Below are 18,890 nucleotides of genomic sequence, written 5' to 3'. Positions count from 1 at the left end.
CTTAATTCAAAAGTTAATATTAAAAAAACACAGATAAACATCAATTTTTGTGTGTCATGTGGTATGTTGAATGCATGACTAGTTCAAATTAGGTGTTTGTGAAGTCAAAATACCAAGTCTATGGTTTCGTACAAATTAGAAACTCAAATTACCCATATTAATAAGCTAGAATACAAAATAAGAAAGTCTTATCTTTTCTAGTTGCTAAGATATTGCTCATGTAATAAATCAAACATAATGGCACCCCACCCACCTCTTTCCATTTTTGGAAATGCTCCCTTATATACACATATATTTATAACATGAATAACCAATCAAATGCTCAGAATGTCCCCCTAGTGGCTTTCTCAGACATTTTAATGGGCTTGAATGCCATTTCTTTCTATTGAACTAATATTTCAAGGAGGTAGGACGTGTCTTTAGACTGCTCCAAATTTCATATTCTTTTAGACTAAAATACATCCTAGCTTGATAAATTATAGTGGAATTCTATGGTATTGATGTAGTAATTCATGATTCTTGAGTTATTCAAATGTATATATAAAACCTAAAAAAAATTATTTTGTTTCATATCCTCCACATGCAAATTTTTAAAGGCTTAGCAACCGAGTACAAAGGTCATAACTAGAAGATATAATTGTTTGCTTTTCTTTTTTATTTACTATTCTATGTTTTAAGAAAAATAACTAAGAACTTATTTCAAAATAACAATAATCTATATACGTATATATTGTATATTAATTGAAATGTGATTGTATTTTACAAAATACTAGTCTACTAAAACACAGCCAAGACAAGTTACTTTGTACAGACCAAAGGTCAGTTTTATGTTATTGGATACAGTAACATCAGTGCACGTGTGCCACGTCATTGTAACTTCTGTATTGTTAGCCAGGCATGGCTGAAAGGTCAATATAATAAAAATAATAAATATATATATAAATGTATAATGTTATGAGATTTGAGCTATTTAGTCTAAACATATATGCTTTTGCGTTATAATTTGTGTTCATTCTAAAATGAAAGAGGCATAATTTATATTTATTTCCTAATTTTTTATGGTGGGTACGAGATTGGTCAAATTTACCGAATCCATACAGAGATTAATTACTGAACATAAGAGAAAAAAATTTATAGATTTTTCTTAAGAAACATTTGATAACTATCTGGACATTATAAAGGTTTCGCAAATGAAATTTCAAAATTTTCTGATGCATAAAAGTATATTTATTTAATCTTAAAATGACAATTACTTTGCAATAATAATTAGCAACATGGAAAAAGAAAAGAAACACATTGCTTTACAAACCTTAAGACTCAATAATAAAAAAAAAAATTATATTTTGTGCATGAAAGCACTGTAATGTTTACTGCTAATCTGCCAAATTTTGTTAACATTCGCTTACTAATTTAAAAGTTATATCATGAAAACTATGACAAACACAAAATGGTTATGAGGTCAGTTCCAGGGACCAAACCCATGCCGAAAGAGTTAACCCTATGATTACGGGTACCCCCATGCTGCACATGTTATGATGCTTTACTTTGTTATATTCAAAACTTAATTAAGCAATCCTATGATCAATGTATACCAATGAAATTAGCATTAAAATTTACATCATAATTCAAAGTGTTATATAATCTAAATTTTAATTCTTTTATTTCAAAAGAAACCTTAAAGGAAGATTCTTAAACTTTAGTTTGACGCACAACTTCACAAATTTTTAACTTTTGGACTTCGTAACTTGAATATGACTCGACATATACTAAACCTTCCATACATAGAAAGAATCTGGGTTAATTGTTCTGTTCGCACATTCTTCTTTCAAGCTCCTTAGGGCACATTCATAGAAAGGTTTGCTTATGTTTATTTTTTTAGTTAAGCACGTAGCTACACAATGAGCTATCTGTGCACTGCCCACCACAGGTATCAAAACCCAGTTTCTTGTGATGTAAGTCTGTAAACATACCACAGTGCCACTGGGGGGCTCAGAGAAAAGAGCAATAAATTTATCTGAACTCTTGAAAGATGCCATGCCCATATTCTACCCATAGATTTGCAATTTCTCAGCCAATTATTCTTATTTATAATCAATTTAAAAAGCACTTTTTAAAATACGTTCTACTAACAGTTATTTTAAAATTTGCATGAAGAATTACATAGAGAAATAGTCAAACCACTCTTAGCATTGTTGCTGCATTTGTCCTCGCCACTTTAGCATTGTTTCTCACCTAGAAATACATTAGTTAGATAGACAGTTGTACTGTATTTAGGTTTTAGTTTTTTATTTTACTTATTTATGTTTTAAGATGCATATTTGAAAGGATTAATAATTTTTATAACATAAATCATCTTCTACTCAGTTCATGTGGGTTAACAAGTGTGCCAATCTACTAGAGGTTAAAGTTTCTCAGCCTGTGATAAAGTAATATTTGTCAGGGATGCCTATGGACATGTGTTGCTATGAAAAATAATAATACTAAAGGACAGAAATGGAAAATAAAATATTAAAAATAAATTAAATGTGAAAAGGCAAAGACATGCAATTAAGAATATAGCCAAAAGATTATTTGATGAAAATTAAAAGGTATGTACTAATAATGGCTGGAGACGGCTTAAATGGGTAATGAAGAAAAACTTTAATATAAGTTTAACATGACAGCAAATGTACAACGTTTCGACAAGGTTTTGTCATCATCAGGTATCATGTACATATTTGTATTTTGAGCATTCCATTGCACTATACATTGATGATAATAGCTAGAGTTAGTGATATGTTAGAGAAAACAGAAACTAAAATATAAACATTTACTTTAAAACAACTTATGCTATTCATTTAGAAGGTTCTGGAAGTTATACAAATGAAATTCTAAAACTATAAAATGAAAAAAGTATTTTTCATACTTCACATGAAAATCGCCTTGCATTCAGAGTCTGAGTGCAAATAACTACAATAAATAAATAATAAATTTTATTGCAAATACTTGATAAAAATAATCTTCTTTTTGGTATACAAAATATTTGTAAACTTTAACAAAATCTTACCAATTTTTATAAAGAGACAAAGAAAGCTCAAAGTTATCAAACATTGTTGCACTGCGCATCATTCTCCATACGAGCTATGCTCATTGGGTACTCCTCCATCTCCATAGGGTTAAAAGATAATAGCACAAAGATATTAAATACACAACATGCTTGATGAACTATGGAGAAAACTGTTTTTTGATGAATATATTAAATTCTTATTCAGACCTGAAAACGATCATCAAAATATTTTGCCAATTTACTGTATGTTACCTAAACTTTGCAATATTTGTAGTTTAAGAAAATGCAGAGAAATGTTTCACAATAAAATATGTGGAGACTTCCTAAAAACATGTTATTTGTAGAAGTTTCACAGGTTGGTGAGCACTCTCAAAAAGCATTTCCTTTGGTATGTTGTCTCATTTTGGTAAGAATGTTGTAACCTAGTGTCACTCATTCTCTCAGGCAAATGTCCAGTAGAGTGGATTCAAGAGAAAATCATGGGAATGTCACCTATAGTCTTCCTACAAAAAGGAATTCCACCAAATAGTTCCAAAATGCATTCTATTCTTCAACACAAAGTTTATTATGAACTATTTTTAAGATGGAAATTAAACACACAACTTACAGCATAATATGTCATGTTTTTTACTGCATATATACCAGAAACTTAGCATATCTTTGACCATTAGAAGACAAGGAAATTCAGCTATAGAGAGCTGAACATCGAAACTACTTTCTAATACACAAATGGCAGCATTTACATGCAAAAACATATATATTACGCACACAGTAAATAGATCTAAAAGATACACAAAAGATCAACACAATTGAATTTGTTTACCTGTGAGAATCCTGCTGCTCCTAGCTCCTGGTGAAGACGATTAAGAGCCCTCTTCCCAGTAATAATCCCTGACTTAGAGTTAACCATTCCACGCTCACTCTGAGAATTTTCTGACCAGGATGTATAGCATCGAGTCTCATCAACAACATGAATCTATATTGTAAGCATTCAGTAAATAATGTAACAGAAAACAAAATTATTTGTTTCATTCTACACTTTCTTTCATTATTGAACACTAGAATCTATAATTACATATACCTTGAATAATAACTGGTACAAAAATATTTTAGAAGTTTCAGTATAATTATGATAACTCAAAACTGTATTTCCTTAAGAGAAATAATTGATGAAGACATATTTTTCAAACATAATCCTTCTTACACTTCATACCTTGGAAGTTTGTTACTTGCTTTACATATAAATTTAAGGGTAACTATTTATTTTCCTGCTATTTTTTCTCTAAGTTCCCACCAAATATTACACATTTAATGGTCTTCATAGAGTACTGGCATGAAGAACATTACAACGAGACATACAGTCACATATTTAGCCATTGCTCAAGCACTCGAATGACACCTAGCTGAACTAAAATTCAATTCTAAACATCATTCTAAAATATTGTCTTATTGAGGTAAGAAGATATATGAAACAAAAAAACAAAACTTTGTTACTTATTATATTTGTAAATTTACATAATAAAACTCATCTTGTTAGAATTTCATACAACAAAATTTGAAAAACAAACAAACAATACTACTAGCATTAAAAGCAAATGAAAGAGAAATGCTGTATTCTTATACCTTTGGTCTTTTGTAGGTAGCATATTTAATTGGCTTCTACTTTCTAAGATCTCATGTTTTTAATAGCATGAGCCATTGTAGGAAGAATAGATAAACATTTTTTGAATTGCTTAATCCTCTGGTTAGTAGGTCAAAGTACCCATGTCACAATCTTTTACAGAGTTCCATAAAGAATTTAATAAAATGACTTTATTATCAATGTATACAAATAAACTTGGCATCAAACATAGTTAATAAAACAAATTTCAATACAAGCTTTAAGTTCTTAATTTTGTACAGAAATATTTAAGAAAAATTATCATCCTCCCAAAGTATGAAAATTGTGACATTTGTTCTCTACATTTTCCTCCTTTTCTAGTTTATTTACCACCTCTCTTTGAAGTATGGAATACAAAGTTAATTACTCATTATAATATAGATATTACTAAGGTAGAGTCTATTTTTTATAGCTTTCCATATTATTTGTTTATGGAATCTTAAACTGGAAAAATCAAACCCATTTACCATGCTCTCCTGTCACATCCCCTATTTCACAAATTACCTATAGTTCTCTCTGACATTTTATACTATATCATTTAAAACCAATAGAAAGGCAAAGTATTAATCTTGTTTTTAATGTATATTCTTTATTTATGGATATAAAAGTAACTAAAATTAGAAATTTATTAGGTTAGATTAGCCAAGATAATGAAAAATAATAATAAAAATTCTTCATGAGGTATACTTACAAGCAACTCATGCTTTATGTCATTTAATATACTAACATGAGTTATATGTTCACCAAGTGATTTAGAATTTGTGTGGTGGCATTATTAGTCTGACATGGTTCAAAAGGCAATAATATAATATATATATATATATATATATATATATATAAACAATTGTTAGTTTTCTGTTACAATCTGCAGTCATTCTACAAAGAAAACATTGTAATTTTGATTTTGTATTTTTTGTGGTGGTTACAAGGTCAGTCAAACTGATGAGTTATGGGAAAGAAAATAACAGAAAATTATAGTTTTACTGAAAAAAAGGTTGATATTTACTTAGAAGGTTTAGTGGATAAGCCAATGAAACTTGAAAATTTTGAGATGAAGAAGAGTATTTTCAATCTTAACATGAAAATCACTTTGCACTCTGAGCAGTCAACATACTGGCTTCATATATTCATACATAAATCTTTAGTAAAAATACCTACTTAAAAAACTGATTTTTTGTGGACAAAAAACTTTTAATGTTCACTGAAAACTTACCAAATTTTATGAAGATACTTTAAACACAACAATAGTTATAGTGTGAAAACTAATTGTTACTTTGGGGTTAGAAGGTCAGTCACATTGACCAATGTGTATGAAAAGAGTTAAAAGATAAGATTAATTCTGAGGTAACTATATATCAATACATACCAGCATTATCAATGATTGTACAGAAAGTACTAGTCAAACTAAAAGTAAAAACTAATGTCACACTGCCAACTAAACTAATTTAAGCTTCAGACTTTTCCTTCCCTAGATTCTGTTTAAGACTTGAAGATTTCAACAATTGCATACAACACAATATATATGAATGTATATATGGTTTGATTTGCTGATGATTTACCAAAGTTCAGTTGTTTTTTTAAACATCTTTTTAAGGAATTTTTATGCAACATTTTACAAGGTTGCATTTAACTCTTAACACAATGTTGTATAGCATATGTTCTGCAATCATGGAGAATATTTTAAAATTAAATCAATAAAATGGAAATTCTTTAACCTTATAAAATCAGTGATAATAACTACGTAATGTTTGACTTTGTAGATGCAACAAGTGCTCACATGATTCTCATTTACCCATTCTTTCATAGGATACACAAGCTTTCTGTACTGGTTAAAACCCTCATCTTTTGAATACTTGTTTATTGGAACTTAAACATAAAAGACGAAATTTGGTTCTAACCAAATGCACAACACACTCAGGAATTAGTCACATTCTTACTTTATATGACAATGATAAAGGGTATGACATTTTATAATCCAATATTGTCCATAAAAAATAATAATAATAATTACATGATGTGGAACCAGTTCATCATATCCTCTAGTACTTCCGGTAGCACAACAGGCCATTGAAACTAAAGCAGTGCTGGGTAGAAGATCATATACAGAACGTTTCTGAAACATTGAGTCAACATGTTTGTTTCAAACAGAATTTTTGCAATAGAATTGCAAGTTCAAAGCTTGTGTCAGTTGAGTTTCACTCCAAACAGCTTTTATAGTATGGCAAATAAAATTCATAATATATAAAAACAAATGTTAAATTGGTATCATAGTATAATTACAATTCAAAAAATCATTCAGAAATTATTTTAAACATTATAAGTAATAAGATTTAACGCAATTATCTATACAAAATTGGAAATATTGCTCACAAATACACCAGTTCAAACATACCAAACCAGTAGATGTTACAAAATCTACTAAAATTCATAAATAAATGCATACAAGCCACTTTTGGAAATATTATTAGGGCATGAACACACACTTATATGTTTGTTTTATTAACATTTTGAAATTTAATATTTGATTAATGATACATATATGTAAGTAATGTGAGTTTCTTGTGAAAAAAGTTTTCAGGATAAGTTTTGTAAGAAAATAAGTTTAGTTATGTTAGTATCAAAAAGATCCATAGAAGTTCACAAGAGATAGAGTATTTTGGCAATTAGGTCTGGAAACAAACTTTCACTTCAGAATTACAGATAAGACATGTAAGTTATCAAATACTCAAAAATTAAACCAATATTCTTGTTACAACAACTGTGATCTTTCTTTTGTAATTAACAAGAAAAAAAAGAAAGAAACAGGAAGTATTTTTTTCATGCTGCATGATTTATACCACTACATAAAACTATTTTACAACATTTGAAATTACTATCAAATCAGTTTCATTTCACAGTAATTATAATAATTGTAAAGCAATTTAATGTTTAAGCATTATTTCTGAAGAATGTTTTAGAATTGTTTGGCAGAAATGAAGATAAATGTTAACATAATTGCCATAATTGCCTGTTTCTTGAAAGTCAAATACTGTACGAGAATCTTAATACCCTTTTGGTTATCAGTATATAACAGACTTACTTGTATTGGAGAAGGATTATCATGTGTAACATCAAGAAAGACGGCATGTGCTATACTTGGTACAAGAGGTCTGACAGGAGGCTGAATAAAAGCACCAACTGGCTCACCACCATATCTATATACCAAACGTCCAAGTTCATGAGAATCATGAGCACTCATTGCTTCTATAAAGTCAGAAAAATAAAAACCTATTTTTACATGGTTTACAAAGTCACAGATGAAAAAATATGTAACTATTATTACCGATTTTCCAAAGATAAAGAATTTTCTCGTACATTAGCTTTAATAACAAATTGTGGTGAAAACACTTTTTAAACAACCCATAATACTTGGTTTTAAATGTGCATGTGGGATAATAATTTGGCTTCTATACTGAAGCCTTTTTTGACCTAAAGAAAGCATCAGTATAGAAGCCAATACATCTTTCCACTCTATAAACTGGCAGAAGTAGTCCATTAAAATTAAAACTCTACCATGTCTACATTGCATGGTAATAACCCTGAATCAACACTCCATAACACAAGTTATTCTAAAAATAAAAATTAGCTCCATCCTTTATTGCAATGTCATTTTTCTCAATAGGAAATTACTTTTTTTTTATCATTTTTATTTTTAAAACACAGATTTGACCACTTCATTTCATATACAGCCTCAACAACCTTGTTAGAATTTTATAAATGCTTTGAAACTAATGTAGCTGGTAGTTGCATATTTTTAAACGAAGAAATTCTCAAACATTAACATTTTCCTAATCTGAAAATGTATTTCTGATAAGGACTCACCTCCTACACAGAAGTGCTATTTTTCCCTTGCACATCTGCCTATGAGACTTACACGCCACTAGCCTTGAGCTAATTCCTACCTAAATTTACAAATTTAACCTGAAGTGATCTGGCACATGATGACATCGTCATGCAAGAATAACCCTCCACCAATAGTACAGCCACACAACTTCCATGTGCAGTAACTCCCCCTATTCACTTGCCTAGTGATAACTTCATTCTTAGATGAGGCAAGAAAAAAATGGGGCACTGAAATTGGGGAGGTTGAAGTGAGTATCTATCTTTCAGTTTAGGAAAATGTCAACTTCCAAGACAATACCTCAGCTGCTCACACAGTTAACTAAATTCCCACATTGAAATGTTGGATTGACCTGTGCAAAAATTACCTAGATAAGCCCTCTTCAGAAAGCACCTGAAGGAAGCCCGTGGGGTGAAACACCCAATGGCAGGGGCTCCATAGAGCACACCCTTTGGAGACAGCATCTCAGCGAGGGTATACTCTTCGCTTGAGATGAAAGGGAAGAAAAGGTGAAAGAGCCTGGAGTGTCGCAGGGATGGGAGGAATGTGATCATGACCAACCTAGTACCTGCACACAAGTGGTCAGCGAGCCAATATACGTATTGTAGCTAAGGCATGATCAGACCATACGGTGTTGTTTGCTTCAACTCTACTGGATAGATTATGGTTGCAGGAAGAGGGCACAGTAAATGATTATTGGGTGATCCATACTACACTGACAGTGTCACCACCATCCTATTTCTCACCATATTGTGCTAAACCCAACTGGTGAGGATTCTCCATGGTCCATCCCAGCAACTAGGAATTGGTAAATGGCAAGAGTCTCCCACACTCCACTTGAAGAAGAGTGTGTGTATGGGAGAGGGGGGGGAGTTGTGTTGGGAAGGCCTAGAAAAGTGCCTGCCAGACCGCCAGCCAGAAAGGTCTTTTATAGAAGACGGGTGATTATGAAACCCTATTTTTAAAAATTGGCAAACTTGAGCCAATGACGTGGACAATCACTTCCCTGGTGCTGGCTTTTTCTTTGATAGTCCATGGAATTGGTATGGTTTGGATCAAACAATTTAGTAAACTTGTATACCATCAGAAAGAATACCTAATGTGGTTTTGCGGAATACTTCATCTTGCAGTGGGTACTGGTAGAGCCAGGGTGGATGAGTTTAACACTTTCCTTATCCTGGCCAGATGTGGATTTTGGAAATAAGTATACCCTGGGAGGAAACACAAGCCATCTGATGAGATCCTGAGAGAAAGGAAAAAGATACTTACCCATCTCAAAGATGATGGGTTGAATGAAGAATGGTAACCAGAGGAAGTTGAAATCTGGCAGAAGATAAACAGCCAGTTGAAGAAGATAATAAGCAATGAACATGTGGAGAGTCATCCACATGCCTGCCTGGAAGATCTCATCCAAGGGATGGCAAAATTGGGGTGCAAGAAGTGAGATAGGCAATGAATCTGATGTGAAGAAATGTGAAATAACATGCAAGCATCAACATCCGGAGCGGAATATAACAACCAGAGGAGTTGACTGACCCATCCAGTAAGGTTGAAATGAGAGAGTTCTTTGGAAAAAAGAGGGATCCCAGGGTAGGAACAGATGATGGCAGGAACCCTAAAAGGGAAAAGTCTGTGGCAAGTAATGCCAAACAGTCCGAACAGGACACAAGAGTATTCTAGGTTTGAACAATCATATAGATTAGATGTAGAAGGAAAGGAGATAAAATAGAAAGTACGGTTACTTTCCTAAGCAGCAGAGGTTTTACAAATGAAAGATCAGCCCCATTAAAGAAACACGTAAGTGTGTTGGAAGAGGATTTGAGAAGCATAGACATCTGAATGATGGCAACCATAAGCAAAAAGAAAAAGGAAATAAATCTCAAGAGAAAGGTGTTATAAAGAGCAGGAAGCCAACAGCTCAAATGGGGCATGCCTGAGAGCATGAAAAACCACAAGAAGGTACCAGTTAGACATTGGAATCAGGCAAAAATGTCAGTGAAGAATGAAGGAGTGAAACAGAATGGAGAAGACAAGAGAAGAAAACACCCTGTGGTATCAGGAAGGACAAAATGTAGTGCACAAGGCCGCTAATAACCAGCAATAGTGCAGACCAACAAAACATAGTCAAACAGCCAGGTAAAAAAGGCAGAAAAGTGGTTCACAGTATAAGAGTTACTAGAAAAGGAGTGGTGAATGGACCAATGATGAAGAAACAGCCACTTTAACTGATAGACAGACATAGTGGAAGGACAATAGGAATGTGACAGTGAGAATGCTACACATTTGTAGAGTCAGGTCCAATGGGCTACAGATTGGAAAAATCCCATACGTGAAGATGGAGGTATGATATCTCTTGGTAAAAAGGGACAGCTGAGGTTGAAACAAAGGTAGGGGACATTGGGTAGAGGAAGGGGGCATGCTATGTGAAGAAGCAGAGAAAACAGATAACCAAGTCTAGGCTAGTTAAAGAGGCACCACTCCACAAGGAGTGTTTCATATCAAAACGTGGATCTGGAGGAGGAGTCAAAGATAAGGATAGGCATACAGTAAAAGGTGAGATCAGCCCTGGGTGATAGCACCTACAACCAAAGATGAAGAATAAGGAGTAAGTTACTGGAAAAGAGGAAGCTTGGGGTTTAGAAGGGTTGCAAAGTATCTATGAAAGGTGTGTCAAACCAAGAAATAACCCAAAGAAAGACTTTGTGGTGTAGAGACCACTTTCTTGGTAGAAATTCAGTCAAGTTCATAGCTCCTGGTACATGACAAGTAACAAGAGAAACCCAATGTGAATTCACCCAAAAGGGCAGGTCCAATACCTAAAAACAAAGGGTCCTGGAACAAGTTCCCCCTTGATGGATGATGTAAGAAATGACCAGGGTATAGCTGAAGTGTTTCATGACCAAGTAATCCATCAATAGTGGCAGGAATTGGAAACATATCAGATGAACAGCAAGAAGTTTGAGAATTGATGTGGAGTGAATGCATATTATCATTCAGAGAAGTACCCTGGGGATGATAAGGAAATGCCAGAGATTGTATTGACACAGTCCAGCTGAGGAGCTAAGTGAGAAGGGAAAGAAGTAGTATGGGCCATCATAGTAAAAAGAAGGGAAGGAATCACACCTGAAAACCCTTCTGGAGCATGATGAAACACCTCAGACATAAGATGCAAGTGGTGATAAAAAGAGGAAGATGCAAAAACCATGCACTTAACAGTGAAACAGAAAACAAGGGATGTGCTCTCCAAGCAGATAATAAAGATTTCAAAGGTAGGAATGGCTGTAAGCTAAGATATTGGAATCATGGAGGAGAAAACAAGGCATGTGGGTATGGGTACAAAGTTGTTCAAGGAAGGAATCAGTCGAACCAGAATGTCAAGCGAGAGAAGAAACATTAAATAATCAGGAGGGCTAGGATCATGGAGCAAAGAATGGGAGAAATCATAAGACACAGGTGAAAAAGAAAGAAAGGAACATTCCTGAGAAGTCAAGTCCTGAAACAGTATGGAAGGTTGAGGATGTTCCTTGATTGGTAAGGAGGTACCCAAGGCAAATACTGGTGGATGGCACAGACAATCAAATTCATCTTCCTCTTGTTCAACCTCAAACTAAAGGGAAGGAATGTTGGCCAAATGAATGGGAATACAAGACCAAGCATACATAAGAGATCTTACAACTTGCTGTACAACGGCAGTAACATCCTTCACAGTCAATGAGCTTCCAGAAGCCACAGTAGAAATAAGGCCTGTGTATGTAACATCACCCACACACAATAAAGTTGAAGTCATTTTTACTTGAGAATTCATGATAAAATGTAAAGCATTAGATATAAAAGCTAAAGAAAAGAAAAACAAAGTTTCCCTAACAAATGCAAGTTTCATCAAATTGAACTCAGACAAGAAATTTGAAAATATCTGTTCAATGCAATTCTGAAGAAAACAATGAAGTTATCATGAGGTCAATTGCACAGAGAGAGTTACTGCACATGGAATTTGTGTTGCCCTCCTGTTGGTAGAGGGCTTTTGTTGCATAATGACATTATCATGCACCATTGCAGTTCACATTAGATACTTGAATTTAGGTGCAACTCTCACAAGCAGACACATGAAGGAAATACCATTTCTGTGTGTGGAAGCAAGTAATTGTTGCAGAATTCCAACTTTTCAAAATCGGCTTCTGAAAAAGCTATAATAATTGTTTTCAATACACACTTAATAGATGACACTGGCTTGCCCAAACAGCTACAGCCCAATAGGTTTGACTTTTATTGTTATTTAGACTTTGTTCTTATAGTGACCTACCTTTATGTATGATTTTCATTTTATAGTTCTAAGTTCAACCTCAAGTTCTTATAATTTCAAAAGTACTACAATGAAAGGAACAAAAGAGTAAGTAAGAGTTTGTAATGATCTGACATGAGTTTATTCTATTTTTATTTCTTGCTTACACTGAAAAATTAACTAGGAAACTCACTGGACTATTTGTTTACCAAAATACCTTGATATCATAGTTGATATTTCACTGAGTAGCTAATATACTAAACCTTACTGGCCAATATTTGAGAGAATTTCTCAAGACCTAGGGAGCTGAAAAAATATTAATTTTGAATCTCTTCCCTTAAAGTTCAGAACAGCATCATCTTGAATTATTTGGTATTAAAGTGAATGAGCATCAATACTTGTAATTTTATATGATGTGTATCTACATGCCCTTCAAACTACATGTTATTACGGAAAAGTTAAAAATATTACCTCTATTAAAATCTAAAATCTCTGTTAATTTTTTTAAACCTGTAAAATTATTATAAATAATATGAACAAGTTAGGATAAAAACTACAGCAATTTTTAATTCCATACAAATAGAATGTTTACTCTGCTGCTCAAAACAATAAGATGTAAACATTTACACACCACGCACCTCTAATGAGTGAATTAATCCCCAGACGATTGACAAAAATGTTGTCTATCCTTTCGCTTGATGTAAACAACTCAGCAATAACATAAAGGTCTGGCCGAACTCGTCTTGCTTGTTCCATCAAATACTTGAAAAATTAATTAGAATATTGAAGAAACATTTTCTATTTGAATCATTAATGATTTCAAACTGACACAATCAGCTGTATTTTTCGTATCTGTTTATAGTTTGTCTTTATATTTTGGCATCAATGATTCAATTTTTCAATATCTTTTATACAAGCTGCAGAAGTTACTACCCCAAAATGATATGCAAATAAAAAAACAAATACTTTGAATATTAATACTGAATTGCTTGAAGAACAAGTAAAAAGTAACACTGATATCTATCTATCTATACATATAAAGCACAAAAATCTGTGTGTATATTTGTCAATCCATTATCTAACTACTCTGAGGTCACTAGGCCAATCTCAACCAAACTTTGCGGGATGATAGTTCGGAACAAGGGGCATGTTAGTGGCAGGTTCACAACCCCCTCCAAACCTCCATTATTGCTGTTATTGAGCATTTATAATCTTTGATGTAAGATAACATTAACTTCTCTTACACACAAAAAACTTTATTAAATTTTCTATAACACAACATACATACAGTGTGGGGGGCACACAAATGTCCTATATATCTCAGAGTGTGTGCTAACACTCTCTGTGGAGGAAGGCAATGAAAAAAATGGCCACTACTATTGCAATAATACATAAACTCAGCTGAAGTTTCTACTCCAACAGATACCATAAGGCTGATATATAGAGCCATTTCTTGAGTTATACCCACTTCCTACTTTGACCCGTGACGTTACAACTTTATCCCATAAAACACTTCTGGAACCAATGACCGTCAATCAGTTAATAATGTGAAACACTGTGGAGTGACATTAAGAGCTGGGTATAAAAGCAGGTAACAGAAAGCACTCATACCACAATTAATTTGGTCGCTACCCCTTCCTACAAACTCACCCTGACCATTGCTCAGTGTATACCATGTTTTAAGCATATACACAGTGAGTTCTTAAAGCTCATACAAAACTTTTGGTGAGGTAATAATGAATACTGTAACAACATGTTATGTTATAAATAAATTGTGGGAAAGTTAGGATATTTGTGTTAATTATCATAGCATCCATCCTCACATTTTCTTAAGTTTGTAACTCGCACAAAGGATGGGTACCTCAGCTTGTATTATCATGCAGACTAGAAAATATGCCTTCCAAAAACTAGTTTTTTTTTATATTGTCAAGCACTTGAAAGTATCATACAAGGAACATATACACTGTAAAATTATATTCATATTCAAAGAAGTTGTTTTAAAACAACAAATAAAACAAGGAAACAACACAATAAAAAAAAATTCATATCAAATTGTAAATAAAGAACTTTGTGAATAAAATAACTTACTTCTGCTACATATAATGGGGTACTGTGACAATTATCCAGCCTTAGGCCTTGGAAAACTCTTGCCATTTCTTGAACATAATTAGTCATATGTTTCCACAAGTAAGGACAGTCTTCTGGTTTATCCCCATATCTTAGCTTTACACTGTCTCCCCAAGCAATCAGTTCTCTTCTGATATAAACATTAGACCCTGGCTCTGCAAAGTTTCGTAATGGGTCATCCCCCATCACCCATCCATTATGAGCCATTATTTGACATGCTTCGGGGCCATACATAAGTTTCTCTTCTTCATCAATGGCAGTATCAGGAAAGAAGTGGGTAAAATACCTAGAATAGTGTTATACAAATATGATGAAATATGACCCCCAAAAAATAATAACATTATTATTCCTTTACATGTTTATTTACTATCAGGTTCACATACAAACATGTTTTATAAAACACAAACTAGTAAAAGAATACAAACCTTAATATGTAATTAAATGCTTAACTAGTGTGGTAACAAAAAATAGTAATATTAATTTCAAAAATGGTGAGTGAACAAAAGAGATAAGCATGGAATATTTTATAATTATAGACACGAAGTAGAATCAAATTCATTAAAACAAAATAAAAAAGTTTTAAACTATAATTCAACAATCAAAACACCTTACATTCATGAAAAAAATATGTTAAACTTCAAATGTTTTTATCCTTCACATTCCTCTTAATTTTTACACTATGGATTTCAAGTCTTACATGTGTGTGAAATGTAATTTTAGAACAATCCTTTCTGTTCCACAAATCACTGCTCAAAAGGTATTTTGTTGAATTTAAGAACTTTACCAGCAGGGCTGGAAATGAGCAACAAAAGTTTATCTGAAACACTATTTATATATACATTGTAAGAATTTAAAGTAAGAGTCTGAATGCTGAAAACTGATGAAGAAATGGATTGCAATACTTCTCTAAATGATTTCTGTTTTCTCTGTTTATACAAATATTTTCTTTCTCCCAAGAAAAACAGACAAAAAAAGTACTTTAAATGATTAATATAAAAATTACTGCCTTACTTTGGAACCAAGGGATGTTTTTTAGAAACAAGTTTTATCTTTGGACCATCAGGTTGCAGGTGCTGATATCGTACCCCAGCTAGGACATTTTCTATTGCAGCCGTCAGATGAATACGTACTTCTCGCATAATGTTTTGATTCATTTCTTCTAACTTATGACCAAATGCTTCACAGCATTTGTTTATTCTGTCTTGTTCACTTACAGCATCATTTCTATGATTGGTTTAAAATACATAAAATATCATCACCCATGTGCTTTCCTTATAAAGCTTCTGCCAATACATTGATAACTTTTTACCCTTCCAACCATTAAAACAAAAAACGAAGACAATTGTACACTTCACAAACACTTCCTTTATCCATGATCATGGTTTCGCCAGTAATGTCATCATGGTCATGAATAAATGAAGTTTTTGTGAAACGTACAATTGTCTTTGTGTTTTTCTTCAATTCTGGAGTTTCAAGTATCAATTATATAAATTAAAATTTGGATTAAAAAATAAATATTAAAAGATGAGTTTAGTGTTTCTTTTCTCTACTGTATATTTTTATATTCTTTATTACATTCTAAAGATTACATAAATAATTCAAACAACACTGTTAAAAACCTTTTGGTGACTGACAAATGGGATACATGAAATACAGTATTAAAGAAATCATAGCAACTATACATCTTTAGAATTTTGGAAAAATAGTTTGCATAATTTATATCAATTATTCTATACGAAAAATTTCTTCTTCAAATAAAGTAATGCAAAAGTTATTAAAACAATAGCATTATACAAACCTTAAGACATTGAACATTTTTAAAGCAGTATCCATATCAACCTTGGAAGTTAACCTCTTATAATTTGGATCTTGAAGTACTGTAAGTTCCTTCCCTACTGCTACTTCCTCTTTACAAGGCCCTTTCATTTCTAAAAAAACAATAATATTTAGCAAAGTGTAGGAAATATTCAAAATAATTTGTCATTGGTGTTTCAGTTATTTTGGACTTCTAAAAAATTAAAAGGTTAAAATGTTATTTTGTTTTACATATTATTGCTCTACAAACACCAAATCCTTGACATAATATAAAGAGTATAATCTAATTTGAATGAAATCTAGATTGTTAGCAAGTTTATGTTTAAGCACAAAGCTAATGAATTGGCTATCTACTTGTACCCACCATAGATAATGAGCCCCGATTTTCAGCATTATAAGCCTCAAGCATACCACTGAGCCACCAGGAAGGGGAATTATTTTGTTGGCAAAACAGTTAACTTTTTCAAATATTTTGTAGCAAGTTTTTGTGAAAGCAAATAGTTTTCAAAAATTATAACCCATTTTTGTAAAATTCTAATTCAGAATTTTGTTTCATTTCATTTAAAAGTTTCTCTACTAGTTTCATAATATTTTAGAAAATAAAATTTAAGCTTAAAAACAACAACACAAAATACTACATTCTCAGCAAAACTATTTTCTCTCAGAACCACCCCCCCCCCTAAAAAAATTACAAAACTCCAAAAGCAGATTAAATATTTGAAAATATAAATTAACCCCAACGTTATTTTCCTACCCTGAACACGAACACGAAATTCCTTTATTAGGGAGTCTTTATCCATCATATATAATTCATGAATCTTCACTTGTGGAAGATAATATCCATGAAGAGCAGCACGAATACCCTACAGATAATAAATAAATAAATACAAATTTATGTGGCTATATTTAAAAATACATGATATAACCAAATACTGCATGATGTTCAGTGTTAAAACATCTTTTTTCTTAGAACTTCTTGTGACATAGCAGATAGAGAAAAGTAACTCTTACAGACAGATCATTATGATTTCAAAACCAAGCAGCTTACTTTTACTAGATATTTTGTACTGCATCTTAGTATTCATTTTTACAGTTGTTTGTGTATTATGTTTGAGCCTTGATATTAGTCAAACTAGGGGCACATTTTATGAAAAAAAATACAGTTTGATTGCTCTTTATTATGGAGAATTTACTGTTAAAAATTTTTCTTTCACTGCATAATTCATACAAAATCTACTTGTATACTTCCACCTATGTGAACTACATAATAGAATTAAGAACAAATGTACTACATCTAAATGTTTTTCTTCCTGTATACACTTGGGGATCCCACTGAACTCCCATTTGTCTTCTATTATATCTAAAGCAAGGTGCCATAAAACTCTGTCCAAGAGGTAAGCAGGTCTCAGGTGTGGAGAATTTTCAAGGTTGTATGCACACTCTGGATGTTCCTTGAGCCATGGACTTTCATTGGCCGAGTGGTTCAGTACCACATCAGTAATAGCTGTCACCTATTAAGAATTACAGGTTATTAGAAGCACATGTGTCATTTTATAAAAACAAACTTCAAACTTTTCTTAACTTAATGTCATAATACTGATTAACTCTTTCAATCTGGGCTTGGTCCCTGGGACCAACCTCATAACTCTTTTGTGCTTGTTATAGTTTTCATGCTATTACTTTTAAATTAGTAAGCAAATGTTAACAAAATTTGGCAGTTTATCAGTAAACATACAATGCTTTCATGCACAACATATCTAATTTTTTAATTAATTCTTAAATCTTGTAAAGCAATGTTTCTCTCATGCCTTTTTTTTTCTATTCACATCTTGCCTATCCATCATGCAAAGTAATTTTCATCATAACATTAAAAATTATTTTATGAAACAGAAAATTTTTAAATTTCACATGCAAAATCTTTATAATGTCCAGACAGTTATCAAATGTTTATTAAGAAAAAACTTTATATTCTATTTGTTATTTTCAGTAATTAATCTCTGAACAGGTTTGGTAAACTTGACCAATTTCACAATCAGCATAAGAAATTGGGAAATAAACATAAATTATGCATCTTTCATTCTAG

The 18,890-nt window shown here is 32.3% G+C and overlaps 1 protein-coding gene across 1 annotated transcript in view; it reads right to left on the bottom strand.

Annotated features, from left to right (window-relative positions):
• Positions 1 to 18,890, bottom strand: part of LOC106472689 (glycogen debranching enzyme-like) — a gene marked incomplete at its 3' end in the record, with an annotated part of 62,613 nt that overhangs the window by 38,631 nt on the left and 5,092 nt on the right. The window contains exons 3-11 of the mRNA XM_022401239.1: positions 18,100 to 18,318; positions 17,562 to 17,670; positions 16,791 to 16,920; positions 16,004 to 16,216; positions 14,954 to 15,278; positions 13,504 to 13,627; positions 7,786 to 7,949; positions 6,718 to 6,819; positions 3,870 to 4,022 (exon numbers count right to left, since the gene is read on the bottom strand). Of these exons, the coding sequence (XP_022256947.1) occupies positions 3,870 to 4,022; positions 6,718 to 6,819; positions 7,786 to 7,949; positions 13,504 to 13,627; positions 14,954 to 15,278; positions 16,004 to 16,216; positions 16,791 to 16,920; positions 17,562 to 17,670; positions 18,100 to 18,318 (1,539 nt within the window). The remainder of the gene's footprint in view (positions 1 to 3,869; positions 4,023 to 6,717; positions 6,820 to 7,785; positions 7,950 to 13,503; positions 13,628 to 14,953; positions 15,279 to 16,003; positions 16,217 to 16,790; positions 16,921 to 17,561; positions 17,671 to 18,099; positions 18,319 to 18,890) is intronic.

Source organism: Limulus polyphemus, unplaced genomic scaffold, assembly GCF_000517525.1.
Source record: "Limulus polyphemus unplaced genomic scaffold, Limulus_polyphemus-2.1.2 Scaffold5526, whole genome shotgun sequence".
NCBI classification, from domain to species: domain Eukaryota; kingdom Metazoa; phylum Arthropoda; class Merostomata; order Xiphosura; family Limulidae; genus Limulus; species Limulus polyphemus.
This window is presented reverse-complemented; position numbering and strand designations above follow the sequence as displayed.